The 18533-nt window shown below is 41.4% G+C and overlaps 1 protein-coding gene across 7 annotated transcripts in view; it reads left to right on the top strand.

Annotated features, from left to right (window-relative positions):
- The window catches only part of DMD (dystrophin), a 4177531-nt gene that overhangs the window by 192154 nt on the left and 3966844 nt on the right, over window positions 1–18533 (top strand). Inside the window, exon 1 of one of the 7 annotated variants that reach the window (XM_075336503.1) lies at window positions 6746–7215. The exons of the other annotated variants lie outside the window; for them this stretch is intronic. Within the exon in view, the coding sequence (XP_075192618.1) occupies window positions 7209–7215 (7 nt within the window). The 5' untranslated portion in view covers window positions 6746–7208. Of the gene's footprint in view, window positions 1–6745; window positions 7216–18533 lie in introns of those variants that run through there. 7 annotated transcript variants of the gene reach the window in all.

The raw sequence follows: 18533 nt of genomic DNA, 5'->3' as shown, positions 1-18533 counted from the left end.
TCAAATGAAGTTCAGGTCCAAAATCGCATTAAGGATGGACTGCACAGGAGAGAGTCTAATTAGGGGGAGACCAATTAATAGAGAATTGCAGTAGTCAAGGCGGGAGTGGATCAGGGCCATGGTGAGGTTTTTTGAAGTTTCCATGGTGAGAAAGGGATGGATTCTAAACATGTTCTTGAGGTGCAAGCGACCAAAGAGGGCAAGGGATTATAGGAGGTGAAAAGCATACTATTATACAAATATATTTGTTCAGAATACTGCAAAACAAATTTCTTCCTGTCTCTGTAAAAAACAAATACATATGGAGGTACCAGGAGGGCATTGTATTGAAGTTCTGTATGGAATTATAATAGGGCTGTATGCATGATCCTTTGGGCTGGAATAATTGTTATAAACAAATCTGGAGTAGATATTTTAATGGTGGAAATATATTTTCATCTTCTTTTTGAATAATCCTTAAATCCCTTGGTCAAAATTCACACCTGTCTGTTTCATCCTGGTATGTCTGCCACTTCCCTGCTGTTTAATTAGCTAAGTTTTGTATTCACTAATGTGAGAAAATGTATCATCTTTCTCTAAGTCTACCCCATCTGGCTCCTATTCTCTGAACCCACCTGGTATCTCTTCTTCACAGTGAAAGATGTAAAAATTTATAGCTAGAGGTCTCTCTTTAAGTAAACAGCATAAATGTCCCAGAATGACCAGAAAACATTATTCACGAATCTACGTGTGTTTCATCTGACAAGTGTGAACATCTATTAATTTCACAAAATTTCAACTTGGCTAGTCACTAATTGTTCCTGTGTTTGATACTAAATGTTGAAAATGTACTTTCACCTGATTTTTTTCTGGTGTTTTACTGCCCAGTATAGGTGTTTTATGAATTGCATAGCAATCTCTGCTGTGATGTCTTCAGAATTGCTTGATTAGTCAACAAGTCAAATTCTATCCTACATTAGAGGTGAGTGAACCTGTTCAATAAAGGCTCGCTAAACTCAGGTTCGGAACAAGCCTGAGCTTGTTCGTTCAGGCTCAGCAAAGACAAGCATTACACTTAAAACTAAGCGTTCGGATTGGTTTTCCCATGAACACCGCATTTCCAAAAAATACATTTGTAATCCAGCGCAAGGGATAAGAGCAAGTTCTTCATACTCACCAGTCACTGGGGCGGCTGTCACACTGCTTCCGCGCAGCTGTACACTGCTCTCTTGGCCTCTCCTTCACTTCCTGTGCTGCTCATCACATATGCACTGCTTTCCTTGCTTTCCGTGCCCACCATACGGCCTGATGTCTGTGATTAGTTACAGTCAGACGCACCCACAGCCTGTGTCACGGTGTCTGACTGCAACCAATCACAGGCCCAGTCTGCAAGTCAGTAGTATCATGGTATAAAAATAAATAAATAAAACAATTTGTGTAGGGTCTCCCATATTCTGTTACCCAGAGCAGATAAAGTGCATGGCTACAGGGTGCAGCCCCAGCCCTGCGCTTATTTTGGCTGTGTATCAAAATAAGAGTAACCGCATGCGGCTTTTTTTTTAACTATTTAAATAAATGATTATAAAAATCGACATGCAGTCCCCCCAATTTTGGTGCACAGCCATGATAAAGCCTGACAGTTGGGGCTGGTATTCTCAGACTGGTGAGGCCTTTGGTTATTATGCCCCCAGTCTAAAAATAGCAACCTGTAGCTGCCGAGATTGTCACATCCATTACATGCCACAATATGAGAACTTTACCCAGCTCATCTCGATTGCCTTGATGTGGGGAGAATTGGGGTAATGAGTGGTTAGTAACAGTGCATAGCTGTAATCAAACCCAGAATTAGTGATGGGAAAGGTCTTGTATGAGACTCCCCATCACTAATCCTATAAGAAAAAAAAAATACACAGACACCGAGAAAAATCCTTTATTTGGAATAAAATATAAACCACCCTCTTTCACCACTTTATTAACCCCAAAACACCCAGGTCCGACATATTCCCCACAAAGTCACACGACGGTCCAGGCTCTGCTACATTTGAGCCTGGAGAGACAGAAAACATGTCTGATTTCTTCAGGCTGCGGGAAACACTAATAAGAATGACCCGGCTGACAGCAGTCATGTCACTTCATCGGAGGTCATACCCAGGTTCCCACGGTATGACTTTTCTTGAGCTGAAGTATTCTAGCTTAAAGTGCAGGGCTGTGTCCCGCAACCGACCAGCAATTTAACACTGACAGTGTCAGCATGGAAGTGCGGGCTGCCCCGCACTCCCCGGACGGCATTGTCAGTGTTGAAGACTGGCAGGGAGCGGGACACGGCCCCAAACTTTAACGGTGGCAATAAATTTGGCCCTTCCCACTCTAAAATGATTAGCCCCAAGTTGTCTGCTCTTCCTTGGTTGGTTTTGAATATTGGGGGAAACCCTACACCGTTTGTTTTAATTACTTGAACAAATAATTAAAAAAAATCAGCCTGGTATCCTCTCTATTTTTCAAAACCAGCCAAATACAGTGGACAGCTGAAGGTTGCAGCCCACAGCTGCTGCTGTAGCTGTGCTGGTTATGACAATTGGGGAGGCCTCACATCATTTTTTTTCAAAAATTAGCCATTAATTCTGCTAAATACAAGCTATTAAGCTATCTTTTTATCTCTATATCTATCTATATATCTATCTATTCTATGTGTTCTATCCATCTATTACATCTTTTCATTGCATCTATCTATCTAGCATTAATCTATAATTTTTCTAGCTTTGCACATCTAGCTTTGCTCATAGAATTATATAGCAGCCTTTGCAGTCAAATAGCTCATATAGCACAATTACAACTGCTTTGGAGGTGTTAGTGGCCTCCTTACCTCCTGGGACCTTTTGTGGCTGCACAGCTTGCAACAATGTTAAGTCTTCCCTGGCTTTAGCATTGTGGGAAGAGGTGGTAAAGTTTTTATTTTGTGAACCGTGAATTAAATCTCAATGTGTTCAAATTCATCCAAAACCACAAATTTCAGGAAATTTGACTCAAACTCATTCCTCTGCAGATCAATCCACTCATCTCTATTCAACTCAATTTGCCTCAAAATTGGAAAAAATCCTCAAAGATGGGGAATTTGAATTTAAAAAGATTTGCTTATCTCTACTTTGGATCATTTTTGGTGACAAGAAATCTGCTAAAGAAAGAGTGGGAAACCAGCAATATGCTATTATGTTTGTGTGCAATCCAGCACCACTCATGTTTTTTTCTTTATTTCAACTCTGGAGTGGTGCTTTTAGGCCTTGTGCTCACACTGTGTTTTTACCCTCGGTTATACCCACGGTTTTGCTGCAGAAATTTCTTGAGAAATGTTTGTAACCTTTCTGCAGACATTTCCCAGCAAAACCTATGGGGAAAAAAATAGCTGTGCACACGCTGCGTTTTTTTCTCAAGAAAATTCCTTCTTCAGAATTTCTTGAGAAAATTTCTTGAGAAAATGTATGTCACTTTTTTCCGCAGGTACCTGCGGTATTTCACTCCATTCACTGTAATGTAATCGTGAAATACCGTGGGTATATCGCAGGTAGCAAATGATGTGCGGTATACACTCGGTATAGCTGCGGTTTACCTGTGGTAATGTTCATTACTGCCTGCGTCTTGCAGGGAAGTGATGTCAGTATGACAGGAAGATGAAGCCATGCAGAGAGTAAACACACACACACATCACAGACACAGACATAAAACACACAGAGATCACACTCAAACACAGACACAGACATATAGAATACACATACAAATCAAACGTACATATAAAAATAAAAAAGCAAAAAAAAAAACGTGTGCTCCGCTGTATTTTTACCGTCCAGCCAGGTAAACACACAGCGGCGGCCCGCTATTCTTAGGCTGGGGAGGGCAGGGATCAGGGTTAATGCCCCTCCCCCTCCCGCAGCCGAGAATATCAGCCCACAGCTGCCCCGGGATTGTTGCATCCGTTATGCGGCAGTCCCGGAGTGTCCCCGGCCCTTCCAGATTGCCGTGAATCGGTGGCAATCAGGGTAATAATGAGTTAAATGGCAGCGGATCGCTGCCATTTAAGTCCAGGCTTAATCATGGCAGCGTCTATGAGACAGTTGACTTGATTAACCTGTAAGTAAAGTGAATAAACACACACCGAAAAATCCTTTATTTTAAATAAAAGACAAAAAGCCCCCTCTTTCACCATTTTATTAAACCCCCAAAACACACAGCTCCGGCGTATTCCACCGAGGTCCCACGACGCTTGCATCCAGCCGCAACTGACACTGTACTGAATGCAACCTCGTAACGAGACTACAGAGAGGTAACTATAGGTCATTTCCCACGGTCGGTGATGTGAACACACTATCGCTCATGAGAAATGCAGTGTGTGCTCACAGGGATTCTATTTATTGATTGATCTGTCCTTCTATCTATCCCTCTATCTATCCCTCTATCTATCCATCTATCTATCTATCTATCTATCTATCTATCTATCTATCTATCTATCTATCCTTCTATCTATCTATCTATCCTTATATCCATCTATCCTTCTATCTATCTATCCTTCTATCTATCTATCTATCTATCTATCCTTCTATCTATCTATATATCTATCCATTATCTATCTATTTCTCTATCTATATCAGAAGGAAATGACTTTTTTAATTTTTCTCTATTTCAACATGCTTTATTTATAAAAAACCGCAGGGACCAACCTGCAGAAAAACCACGGCAAAAATGCACCAAAAATGCGGCAAAACCGCATGCGTTTGTCCCGCGGTTTTTGTGCGTTTTTTTTTACCGTAGATGCGGTAATCTTCAACTCCCAGAAGTTTCTCAAGAAATTTTCTTGAGAAAAATCACTTTCCTGTGCGCACATAGCCTTAACCTCATTCTCCTGCTTCCTTTAGACTCACCCTCCAGTGTCTTCATTTGTTATCAGCCTCACTTCTGTCGGTCCTCTGCACTTTGTGAACTGCTAGCTACTCGACTGTTTCATAGAGCATGCCGGAGGTCACTCTTATTCTATATGAGAGCCTTGTTTTGGCCTCGTTCTGGCTGTCATAGCCTTGTACTGAGCGCTTGTGACATATCTTCTTACTTTTGATCAGTTATAAGTTATGGGTAGGCGCAAACCTGAGGTTTGGTGTTCAGTGTTCACACCAAACACAGACTTACCTTACCAATCAGTGTTCAAGTTGAGAATTTGGGTGATTTACATATGCAAACTCTTCAAGCAAGCATTTCTGTGCTCAGATATGCTCAGTGTTTAGCCCAGTGTGAGCCCTTGCATTGTTTAAATGGCTCGCACTGGGGTAACAACAGCATTATCAAATGTAGTGTGCAGTCACCTTCATCCAGAAAAAATGGAACACCCCCCAGGAAGTGTTCTGTTTCTTGCTGGCTGCCAGTGGACAGAGACCCGAATTGCCCAAACAGTGACTTCCATTAAGATTCAGGTCAAGTCCGGGTCCTGAGCAGAATTTTTTTCTAAAGTCTGCCTGAACCCATCGAACCGAACTTCAATGGGTTTGCTCATCTTTGGTTACGGGCACAAGATAGCTCTAGGGGACCATAGTGACACAGAAAACTGATGAAGATGCCATAGGGTGAGTATAAGACTGGGTGCAATGGATTTAGATTTAAAGCACCACTCCAGCACTGAAAAAACAACAATGGAGTGGTGCTTTAAAATGATTACAAATGTACATGCCACTAATTAATTTGAATGTATACCTAAGTGCATCAAATAAATTACACCGCTTACAAGGACCAGGCTCTATACCACTCATTCATACTCCATAGTCATCTGTAAATCTAGCTACTTCACTTATCAACATGTTACACTTCAGTGAGAAGAAATCCTACCGTTTAGGGATCAGATCAACTAAAATTCTCATAATTAATGCAATAACGTATTTATGAGGGCATTTTCACATGCAACTGATTTGTTTCAGAGATTTCTGCTAGTGTCCTATTCATCTGAATGCAGAAATCCATTTGCTTTCTGTCAAAATTACCAGTCACATGAATAGAATTGATTTTCAGTCACAGATATTTTTCCTACAATTTTGCTGTGAATTTACCCTAATAGCTAGTATGTGTGCAACAATTCTACCTTCTTTTATAATGACCTAATAGCTAGTATCCTCACCAAAAAGCCATGAGAGCAGCGTTCAGACAATCGAGTGGCTTACTCTGTGATACAACTTTGATCCATTTCCTTGCAGTCTGTAAAATAACCCTTATCACATACAATACTTCAGAGTTTCCATAGATGGCATTAGAAACATATTTATTAATTCCTTGAAACGTATGATAAATGGCATGAGTGTCTGTGATTTTTGACCATGTAGGTCACCACGGTTGGCGATTGTGCTTGCTGCTTGATGTCCTGATGGAATGTTAATTAGCCATTTCGTCTTGCCTGTCACTCCTGCCACTCATTGCTTCTCCAAGTTAAAGGGATGCATGACATTCAACCTTTATTCTGCTTTAGATTTACATCAGCATTGTGTAATTACATCTCGTCCTTGATTCCTTGCGAAGCCTCTTCTTCTGCCAGCGATCCACTTTCCCCTAGTTACTATGAAGAACTGTCTCAGTACCAGAAATGAAAACATCCACCAAGGATGCTGCACATCCAACAAGTCATATGATCTGTGACGACTCCTGATTTTATCACTGTGTAGTTTACTTGGATTATCGGCGTATCTGGCTCTTACAGCAAGTAATACAGAAAGCCACTCCTCCTATAAGGAAAAAATAAAAAATTGGCCAGCTCCAAGTCATGCCAGCCAATAGAACTGAAAGAATCGTGGGATTTAAAACAGACTTGCAGAGGCAGTGCCTGTGTGGCTCCGGCAGGAGGAATACTCGCTAAATGAACACTGCTTCTTCTTTTTTTTTTTGCTTATGTGAGCTTGCAGCAAGAATTAGCTTCGCGAGCCCTACGTATCAGATTAAGTCACTGGTTACCACACCGACGGTGTAGCAGCTGCATAATAAATGACGGTGAGAATCATGTTAGGCATGCTCACCTAACCTAACTTGAATCATGCGTGAGGGGAGCTATTGGAATTCAAATAGACTTTCTTGTTCCCAGCAGTCGGCAGTAATAGAATGCTTTGTGGAAGATGACAGATGCAGGGAAAAGATGCTGTTTTGCACTATCTTGATTTGTTACAGCAGCCAACTTATTGGCATGATGGAGTGACAAGCAAAAAGCAGCTGGCATGGAAGGTAGGATTAGCAAAGTCATCTTATCATTATGAATGTAATAAGAAACTGACTGTGACAAAGGCTATGCTAAAATGCTCTGCACGCTCATCTTAGATGATGATGGCAGATAAAGTCTGTACACTGTGTTTCTTCTCTGTGTTAACCCTTGCCTTTCATATCCCTGGTACAGACCCTTCAGGGGCTTTTCCATTAAGGGGTTAAGTTAAGAAGTGTGTCTTAAAAGTCAGCAGCTTAAATGTCAACAGATTCAGCAAGAGTACAAGATAATGCAAGCTATTAAGAGGAATTCTTCAATGATGTACATCTTGTAATCTACAACAACTCACGATTAGGCTGAACTCCTACACAATAACCCCCTGCCTTGTTATTTCCACTTAAGCTGCATCTGGGGTTTCCCTTTTGATCTATTCTGCCTATTTTCAGCCATTATTCAGTTTTTAAGAGCAGTGTTATTCAGGAAAATGAAACAGTGGTTTCCTGCAGGGTTATCCAGCAACTCTAACATCTGTCTCAGCTATTGAACTGTATTCACGTTCAGCCAACTTGATGTCTTCCCAGCTGCTCTATCATTTACTTGCTTGATTAAGGATCTTAATTTATGTGTGTCCGACTGTATCAAATGGAATAATGAAGAATGTCTATAAAGCCATTTCTGCTATGTTTCCCAGCCGTTGTTATTATTGCAATTGTATAAATTGTTGTATTAAGGGCTGTGTCACTCATGATCTTGTGTGCAATATGGGGATTCTGTGATATTTAATTTTTAAACTGCTCGGAGGAGTAGCTGGCAATTTCACATGTGGTTTCCTTTCTTCGTTGCTTGATATGTAACAACAGGTAATCGTTTCTAAGAGAACTTATCAGGAGTTCGGTTTTAATATAACACTAGTAATTAAAATGTCACTACAACTTAAGACCACTGAGCAGCAAATGACACAGTTTGCAGCTAAGTATATGATTTTCAGCCGGCGTGACGCTCGACAACTTAACACTTATGTGGGTTGGTTGGTATTTTGCACTCAAATGCTTATTACTGGGTGCAAAACTATTCATTCCTAGTTATCTTCCATGCTTGTTGTATCTCTTCTTATTATGTATTTGTCAATATTCGGAATTAAATACTCATGATGGAAATTGATGACCTCTGGGCCAATATATGATTATTTAGCTGCTTTTCTTCTGAGCTGTGTTTGCCTTGTCTTGTCTTGTAAATAACCTTTAGCGTGGGTTGGCTCATTTGCACTTCATTTATTATTAATTTACTTCACTTTCTCTTTCTAATGCAAATGCCTAAGTGACCAAACAGCAATCACGTTTTCAGATGCAGCATATGTACACATCTTGGCCAACTTTGAATGAGCAATACAATATTGTGACACGTACAGTATTTTTACCATGCTGATTTATAAATACTTGTTGGTAACCATGTCAGGATTTCAGCATCTGCTCTTTTCCTTTTTTTTTTGAAAGTGCTGACAAAATGTGCTCTCTCAAAAGCTGCTTAAATAGTATTGATCTCATTCAAGTAAAGAACATGTTCCCCTCCCCCTTCTTGTTTTTTGGCATCCCTCCTCCCCTCTTGTTCTTCGTGTAAAGAAATGGTTAAATCCATGCTTAATTGACAAAATGAATCTTTGAGCAGCCATCAGTTATCGCTTTCCATGTTTATTGTGCATTGATCTAGTGTTGTTGTTAATAATTTGCTTTTCTGCACTGCTAAACCAATTTCCTCTCCTAATGAAGAACACCTAGTACTTCTTTTAACAGCTTTCCAACCTGACCCAGAAAATGTAACATTTATTAGTTTTAAGTGGCTTGATTCATTCTCATTTTCCAGGTGCATAAAAACCACTAGAGGTTGCTGGTTGTTACCAGTTTTTTACCCTTTAAACAAACAAATTCTAAAAACAAATTTTCCAGCAAAGCTTTAAGGACTTTCCTTTTTATTGTGATGCATACAGATCATCCATAAAAGCCCTGATGGTGTGCAGCCATAGTATATGTGCAGTAGTTTCCTAAAAGTAAAGTTTAACGATGTTATCAGTCACAGTAAGAAATGTTTTCAGTAGGATTCTTTCGCTAATGTACACCCAAAATATCTAAAATATAGATTGTTACTGTTATAAAATGACGTCTCATTGATAACTGTTGAGAAATCGACGGAAGTAAAAAAGGACAAATTGACAACTCTGACCTTGACTTTTTATGTACTCAATGTATCATTCATGAGAAAATGATATAATTTAAAGACATAGTGGTGTATAGTATATCATGGAATATACAGGGTGAAAATCACAATATGGAACTCACTTGAGCTACAATAGTGGGATTCTTTTTGAATTTTAAACAGTATGTTCATTCATTAAAGACCTGAAAAGATCTTCAGGTACATTATTGAAGAAGCGTAAAATTACCTTATTTTTTTGGTTTATAAGAAGGACCACAAATTTAGAGAAAAAAAAGGTGAAAAAAAATGTGGTCCGACTTATAACCAGTGGTCTCTTACCGGGTGGGGGCAGCAGTGGTGGTAGTTCGTGGTCACAAAAGGCAGGGGCAGTGATGGAGCAGGGTGATGCTGTGGGGAGTGCGACGAGTGACCAAGATGCGGTCCCAGTGTCCCGGTGCTGCGGGTGTCCCACATGTTGTCGGTGGTGTGGGCTTCAAAGAAACGGTGCCCAGAGTCAGTGTGTGCACAGATTGAGTTATTGGCTCAATGACAAGCCGAGATCCCAGCTACGCACGCTCCACCTCCGGGCACTATTTTTCTTAAGTCCACTGCTGAGAGATCAATAAGCCATCTGCGCATGCGCTGACTCCGAGCATCATTATTTGATGCCCTCACCGCCTGCAGCCCCAGGTGCCCAGATGCTACAGCCCCAGCAAGACATTGCCTGCAGTGCCAGCAACACAGCGCCCGCAGCCACTGCAGCACAGCACCTGCAACCCAAGCAACACAACACCCGCAGCCCCAATAACACAGTGCCCACAGCCCCTGCACACCCACCTCCCCAGTACAGTGGCCACAGCCGCAGCACTGCCGATGCAGCATTGCCAATGCCTCCTGTGACCCCACTCCACTTACCCCCAGTAAGCTATATTCGGATAATAAGACACTCTTAATTTTCCCCCAAAATGTTTGGGACAAAAAGTGCTTCTTATGATCCAAAAAATACAGTAAGTCTATGATCTGTACGACTATTCATTTTCATACCAACAGCTTTCTGAAAAGCAGTCATAGTCCTTTGTCCTTTGAGACTGCTCCATGCTTTGGTGAAAATTTTACACAATATATTTGGAAATACTGTCTATTCCAATATTGTTCTAGTGTTCCTAGAACATTTTGTCAGATTTTAACTAACATATTCTTTTTAGAGCTCTATAGTTTTGGATCATAATTGTCATCTTTTCATGTATGACTATTACATGATATTTTCACTCCATTTCACTTTTAAATTGGAATGTTTATGAAAAAATAAATAATAATAAATATGTATTGGCATTGGCATGGAAAGAGACACATCTCAATCATATCTGCATGTCAAAGTTGGATATAAGAATGGTACGCTGGTGATGGGAAAATCTAAAATCTCAATACATGCTAACAAAGTATATATTTGGAATTTTTCCCCTCTTTTGTAATTTACCGTATATGCCGGCGTATAAGACGACTGGGCGTATAAGACGACCCCCAACTTCTGCCCTAAAAATATAGAATTTGGGATATACTCACTGTATAAGACTACCCCGCTCCCAAATGAAAAAAAGTCTGCTTTGATTGCAACATGTTAATTTTAATTCCGCGAGAGCCGTACAATATGTTTTTAAAGGGCCACTGACAGATCAATCGCTCCAATGTTCACTTAGTACAGCAAGGAATGCTCCTCCCTGCTGTATAAAGCCACAACTGGACTGAAACAATGGTACTACACTCTGCTACAAACAGACACACACAACTCTGCTACAAACAGACAAACACACACAACTCTGCTACAAACAGACAAACACACACAACTCTGCTACAAACAGACAAACACACACAACTCTGCTACATACAGACAAACACACACAACTCTGCTACATACAGACAAACACATACAACTCTGCTACATACAGACAAACACATACAACTCTGCTACATACAGACAAACAAACACAACTCTGCTACATACAGACAAACACATACAACTCTGCTACATACAGACAAACACATACAACTCTGCTACATACAGACAAACACATACAACTCTGCTACATACAGACAAACACATACAACTCTGCTACATACAAACACATACAACTCTGCTACATACAGACAAACACATACAACTCTGCTACATACAGACAAACACATACAACTCTGCTACATGCAGACAAACACACACAACTCTGCTACATACAGACAAACACATACAACTCTGCTACATACAGACAAACACATACAACTCTGCTACATACAGACAAATACACACAACTCTGCTGCTCTGTGGGGCCTGCACAGAGATCGCACAAGTCCCCCTGTGTTAGATATCGCCCCCATAGTGCTGCCCATGGTCCCTATAGATCGCACAAGTCCCCCTGTGTCAGATATGGCCCCTAGGCTGCTGCCCAAAGTAAAATAAAACCCTCTTTCCTTATCTCCTGCAGCGCTGAGCTCCCTCCTGTCTGGCTCCGTGCTTCTGTTCTTCCACTTCCTGGTTCTCAGTGCGGTCATGTGATCGGCACAGCAGCCTGAGCTCTCTGCCTGATCACACTGGAAGCAGGGACACGGGGAGAAACGCTGCAGGGGGTAAATAAAGCTTTTATTTTAGAATGAGCAGCAGCCTGGGGGCCAAATCTAACACATGGGGGACATGTGCGATCACACTGGGACGCAGGCTCATAGAATATGCACCGCTGCCCCAGCCCCTCACTGCGTGCGATTTCAGCACCATTGGAGATGGACAGCGGCTGTGCATATTATATGAGCGGGTGCAGGAGATCAAAGGCTGCGTTCCCCTGTGCTCCAGAGCTGCTGCCCCCACCTCCCCTGGACGCTGCAGTGTACATATATATATACACCCCCCCCCCCCGTATATCCGGCGTATAAGACGACCCCCCACTGTAGCCATTATTTTAAGGGGGTAAAAAGTCGTCTTATACGCCAGTATATACGGTACTTACAAAAAAATGACTTGGAAAGTCTGATTGGTTGTTTGTAATACCACTTTCAATTAAAATATAAGTTTTATGGGATAAACTCATGTCACTAAGGCTAGAATTCTATTATGGGGTTTGATTTGTCAGAAGGAGGACTAAATAGAAATAAAACAGTTGCATATAGAAACCAGCCAGAGTCAACTGTTCATTGTTCATATCCCACTCAGAAAAGCTAATAAGTGTCACACTGTACTAAGGGAGATGCTGAAGTTACAAGCAGTGTAGCTTCAGAGTGCAGTTTACAGGTAAACCACCAGAGGGCAGTAGAGTAGTCAGTAAACCAGATCAGCAGCAGGAGGTCTCGTCAATAGCAAAAGGATAATCAAATCGTGGTCAGGTGATAGCTGAGAGTTGGAAGCCAGGAAGTCACATATGCAACAGAGGGGAGAGACAGAGCCAAAGTTAGGAACAAGGATACAAGTCAATATACCAGGAAGTCCATATACAAACATGGGAGGAGGACAAACAGGTCGGGACCGGGATAAGACAGACAGGGAAGGATACACAGTAGACATGAGCTTTAAGTCAGGGACCGGGACAGACGGACGAACAGAGGAGAGTATAGGTCATATTAAGGGTAGCTGGGAGACAGGACAGATAAGGTAACTCACCAGAGCCAGTAACACATGCTGCAGAGTATAAACTATCACTGGCACTGAAACGGAGGTGCATCACCAGGAAATAGCGACCCAGAAACCGGAGTGAGGCAGGGTGGAGTTAACCCCTGACATGACCAGGCTGGAGCTAGATGAAATAATCAAACCACAGTGACCGATACAGACTTGGATCATGAGAATAAGCGGCTTGCTTTGATAATATGACCATCTTCTCCAGTTTTTATTTGCAGTAGCTTTGCAACAATATTGTAAACTCTGTCTAAAGCCTTCAGCAAAAAAGGCTACCTCAGACAAACTTAGCTACAACTACTCCCTCTAGCAGATACCAGAGGAAACACAGCCTTTTTACTTTGATTGCTAAACATGGATCTGGATTTACAAAAATTTCCTCTAGGTTGCATCCATAGAGTAGCTGCTGGCTGGAGAAGCAAGCCTGAGGCAAGAATGGTCAAACAAAACCAGGTCAGTATCAAGAAGGATAAAACCAAGTGCAAAAACAGGAGAAAAAATAAAGTCAGTGGGAAGGCTGTATTCAGATACCAAGAGGTCAGTCAAGTGTGGAGTCAGACATGCCAAATTCAAGATCTTCAAGTTTCACATGCTAAATATGGTAAGCATCAGAATAAGGGACAGAGAAAACAAGTAGCACCAGAGATATAGGGAAACTAAACAACTTGTCAAGTCCCAGCAGTATGCTGGGAATTTAAACAGAGTGTGGTACTGTCCCATTGGACACAAGGATATGATTACATTAACTAAGCCTTTAAACAGCACATACACTCATTCTACCTGACTGGGCATAACCAGCAGAAGCTGAGCGAACTACTAAGAATCCACATTCAGAAGAATATGGATTTTTATAAAATTTGAGTAGTATTTAATTCCACTTGAATAAATTCCACCAAATTAAATGATGATGAAAGACATGTCTCTCCTTTACTTCTAAAGACACTAGTTTCCTGGATATTTAGGCTCTGCTCAAGTGTAGAGCAAACTAGTAATTTGACGTATTTCCATTTCCAGCCATAATATGGACAGAGTGGCAAGCTGGGAGTCTAAGAACAATAAGTAACGGGACATATTTTTTAAATAGTGAAACAGGGCAGAAATTCTACAAATAATTTATTAGCAGGCTGCCGGTTTTATTGTTTAGCACACATTTTGAAATTGTTTTAGTAATAGAGGTTGCATGTAGGTTAATACGTAAGTAGAGCACCAAGTAAGTAGACTCATGTATATACAGTTAGGTCCAGAAATATTTGGACAGTGACACAATTTTCGTGAGTTGGGCTCTGCATGCCACCACATTGGATTTGAAATGAAACCTCTACAACAGAATTCAAGTGCAGATTGTAACATTTAATTTGAAGGTTTGAACAAAAATATTTGATAGAAATTGTAGGAATTGTACACATTTCTTTACAAACACTCCACATTTTAGGAGGTCAAAAGTAATTGGACAAATAAACCAAACCCAAACAAAATATTTTTATTTTCAATATTTTGTTGCGAATCCTTTGGAGGCAATCACTGCATTAAGTCTGAAACCCATGGACATCACCAAACGCTGGGTTTCCTCCTTCTTAATGCTTTGCCAGGCCTTTACAGCCGCAGCCTTCAGGTCTTGCTTGTTTGTGGGTCTTTCCGTCTTAAGTCTGGATTTGAGCAAGTGAAATGCATGCTCAATTGGGTTAAGATCTGGTGATTGACTTGGCCATTGCAGAATGTTCCACTTCTTTGCACTCATGAACTCCTGGGTAGCTTTGGCTGTATGCTTGGGGTCATTGTCCATCTGTACTATGAAACGCCGTACGATCAACTTTGCGGCATTTGGCTGAATCTGGGCTGAAAGTATATCCCGGTAGACTTCAAAATTCATCCGGCTACTCTTGTCTGCTGTTATGTCATCAATAAACACAAGTGACCCAGTGCCATTGAAAGCCATGCATGCCCATGCCATCACGTTGCCTCCACCATGTTTTACAGAGGATGTGGTGTGCCTTGGATCATGTGCCATTCCCTTTCTTCTCCAAACTTTTTTCTTCCCATCATTCTGGTACAGGTTGATCTTTGTCTCATCTGTCCATAGAATACTTTTACAGAACTGGGCTGGCTTCATGAGGTGTTTTTCAGCAAATTTAACTCTGGCCTGTCTATTTTTGGAATTGATGAATGGTTTGCATCTAGATGTGAACCCTTTGTATTTACTTTCATGGAGTCTTCTCTTTACTGTTGACTTAGAGACAGATACACCTACTTCACTGAGAGTGTTCTGGACTTCAGTTGATGTTGTGAACGGGTTCTTCTTCACCAAAGAAAGTATGCGGCGATCATCCACCACTGTTGTCATCCATGGACGCCCAGGCCTTTTTGAGTTCCCAAGCTCACCAGTCAATTCCTTTTTTCTCAGAATGTACCCAACTGTTGATTTTGCTACTCCAAGCATGTCTGCTATCTCTCTGATGGATTTTTTCTTTTTTTTCAGCCTCAGGATGTTCTGCTTCACCTCAATTGAGAGTTCCTTAGACCACATGTTGTCTGGTCACAGCAACAGCTTCCAAATGCAAAACCACACACCTGTAATCAACCCCAGACCCTTTAACTACTTCATTGATTACAGGTTAACGAGGGAGACAGAGTTAATGCAGCCCTTAGAGTCCCTTGTCCAATTACTTTTGGTCCCTTGAAAAAGAGGAGGCTATGCATTACAGAGCTATGATTCCTAAACCCTTTCTCCGATTTGGATGTGAAAACTCTCATATTGCAGCTGGGAGTGTGCACTTTCAGCCCATATTATATATATAATTGTATTTCTGAACATGTTTTTGTAAACAGCTAAAATAACAAAACTTGTGTCACTGTCCAAATATTTCTGGACCTAACTGTACATGACAGAACTTTCAGGTAATTTGCTTCTGTAAATGCCTATTACTGTGCAAAAACTTTCAAGATAATAACTATGTTGTGCCATCTTGCTGGATAAGTCCGCCAACTGTCCACAGACATCAAGCCAATCTGAGCTACCAACTGTTTATTTTCTGGATTGTATTTAGAATCACAATGCAAATGTTTCCTGCAATGTTCAATGTTTTATAGCAATCTTCATGTTAATTGCAAAACTACATGAATAATCATGTGCAACAATTATAGTCTGTGTCCCTTTATAATGCAATGCAAAACAAAATCTATGTAAAAGTAATCAAATCAAGGTTGCATACATTAGTTAATGTGAATATGAAGACACCAATGAAATAAGATAATTAACACCTGCACTTAAGCACTTACAAAAAGAGGACCTCAGGATTTACAAGGTTGAAGGAATGTAATGCCTAATGTGCATATACTGTATATGTAGAATATTTACATGCATGATTTGAGACCAGCCTTCTGCACTACAGAGCATAAGTGGATGATAAGTGGCAAATACAGTCTGGTGGCAGAGCATCATGACATCTAGTAAAGTAGTAAGATGGTGATGAATGACATTGATCAAAAAGGGCAGAGATGAGTATAGTTAGCTATTAACAGTGCTGTCTTAATAAATAAATGTTAACTTAGTCTGTTAGAATAAGTACATATTTTTGAATATTGAATATTAGATATTGTTACTTTCATTAGATAACACATTATAGTGTTCTTTCGATTCCTTCTTAGAATGCTTATCTAATGTATATAATAATAATAATAATATTTACATATGTCCTGTTGTGTATAAATATGTGACTCTTCAGATTTTGTGTTATATTGAGCCTGATGAAGAGACCTGAGTAGTAGAGTTGAGCGCGGTTCGTGGTTCGAGGTTCTCCAGTTTTAGGCTCGAGTGATTTTGGGGCATGTTCTAGATCGAACTAGAACTCGAGCTTTTTGCAAAAGCTCGATAGTTCTAGAAACGTTCGAGAACGGTTCTACCAGCAAAATACCAGCTAATTCCTAGCTTGGTTTCCGCTGTAATAGTGCAAGTCACTCTGTGAATCACACTATTATGACATTTAAGTGTATAGTGTGCGTGAACAGCGCCTTCAGATCACTGCTGTTTCTATAATGGCGATAGCCATTTTTTTTTTTTTTCCTTGTCTTCCTTCCCTAAGCGTGCGCGTGTAGTGGGGCGGGCCAGCATGTCAGCCAATCCCAGACACACACACAGCTAAGTGGACTTTTAGCCAGAGAAGCAACGGCATGTGTGATAGGATGTCCATGTCACATGTCCCTGCATTATAAAACCGGACATTTTCCTCCAGGACGCCATTATCTCTTCTGCGTCTTTGGTGTCAGACATCACTGTCGCAGCTCCGTCCTTTGTCCTATCGCTGATACAGCTGTATGCGCTCCATACACAGCGCTGGACAGCTTAAGCCCACTTTACACGTTGCAATTAGTTGTACAATCGCATTTGCGATGTGACACGCCCAGGTTGCATACGGGATCTATGAGATTTCACGTTGGTCGTTCATTTGCTGTCACACGAGCGTTAGTAGTCTATGTTAAATTGGTCAATTTTGTGTGCGATCCTTTGGATCATGTGTTCTGTGACATATGCATTGAGCACCTTTTTTTTTTTTTATGTATTGACTTGCCAAGCGTGTGTAATGTGTAGGGATGCGTTTTTACTATGTCATCTGCCATTCAGCTCTGCTACATGGCCGCTAACAGCAGACACAGACAGCCATGTAGCAGAGCTGAATGGCAGATGACAGCAGACACAGACAGAGCCGCACTGTCAGAACTTCACCCGACTTCATTGTCATGCTGCGGCTCTGTCTGTGTCGCGCCCTGATTAGCGGTCACCAGTGAAGACTCACCGGTGACCGCTAATCTCCTGAGTAACTGAAGTTAGCAGCCCTCTCTCATATACTCACCAATCACCGGTGGCCGCGGGTAACCTCAGTGACAGCAGCTGATCGCGCGGCTGTGTTCATTTGCTGTGTGGAGGTGACCGGAGCGGCTGTGTCTGCTGCGGCTCCGGTCACCTCCATGCAGCTGCGGTGGAAGCGACGCTGCATCACCCTGGATTACGCCGGACAAGGAGGGCTTTTTGGGGCTGATTAAAGTGGTGAACCAGGGTATATGTGTGTGTTTTTATTTCTAATAAAGGATTTTTTCGGGTGTGTGTGTTTATTTACTGTAATTTACAGATTAATCATGGAAGGTGTCTCATAGACGCCTGACATGATTAATCTAGGACTTATTGGCAGCTATGGGCTGCCAATAACTCCTTATTACCCCGATTTGCCAACGCACCAGGGCAAATCGGGAAGAGCCGGGTACAGTCCCAGAACTGTCGCATATAATGTATGCGGCAATTCTGGGCGGCTGTTGGCTGATATTGTTAGGGTGGGGGGCTCCCCATAACGTGGAGCTCCCCATCCTGAGAATACCAGCCTTCAGCCGTATGGCTTTATCTGGCTGGTTTTAAAAATGGGGGGAACCGCACGCCGTTTTTTTTAATTATTTAATTATTTATTTCACTACACAGTATAGACACGCCCACCGGCTGCTGTGATTGGG

Source organism: Anomaloglossus baeobatrachus, chromosome 2 (genome assembly GCF_048569485.1).
Source record: "Anomaloglossus baeobatrachus isolate aAnoBae1 chromosome 2, aAnoBae1.hap1, whole genome shotgun sequence".
NCBI lineage: Eukaryota > Metazoa > Chordata > Amphibia > Anura > Aromobatidae > Anomaloglossus > Anomaloglossus baeobatrachus.
The sequence above is the reverse complement of the archived record's forward strand: the minus strand, read 5'-3'. Positions and strand labels throughout refer to the sequence as shown.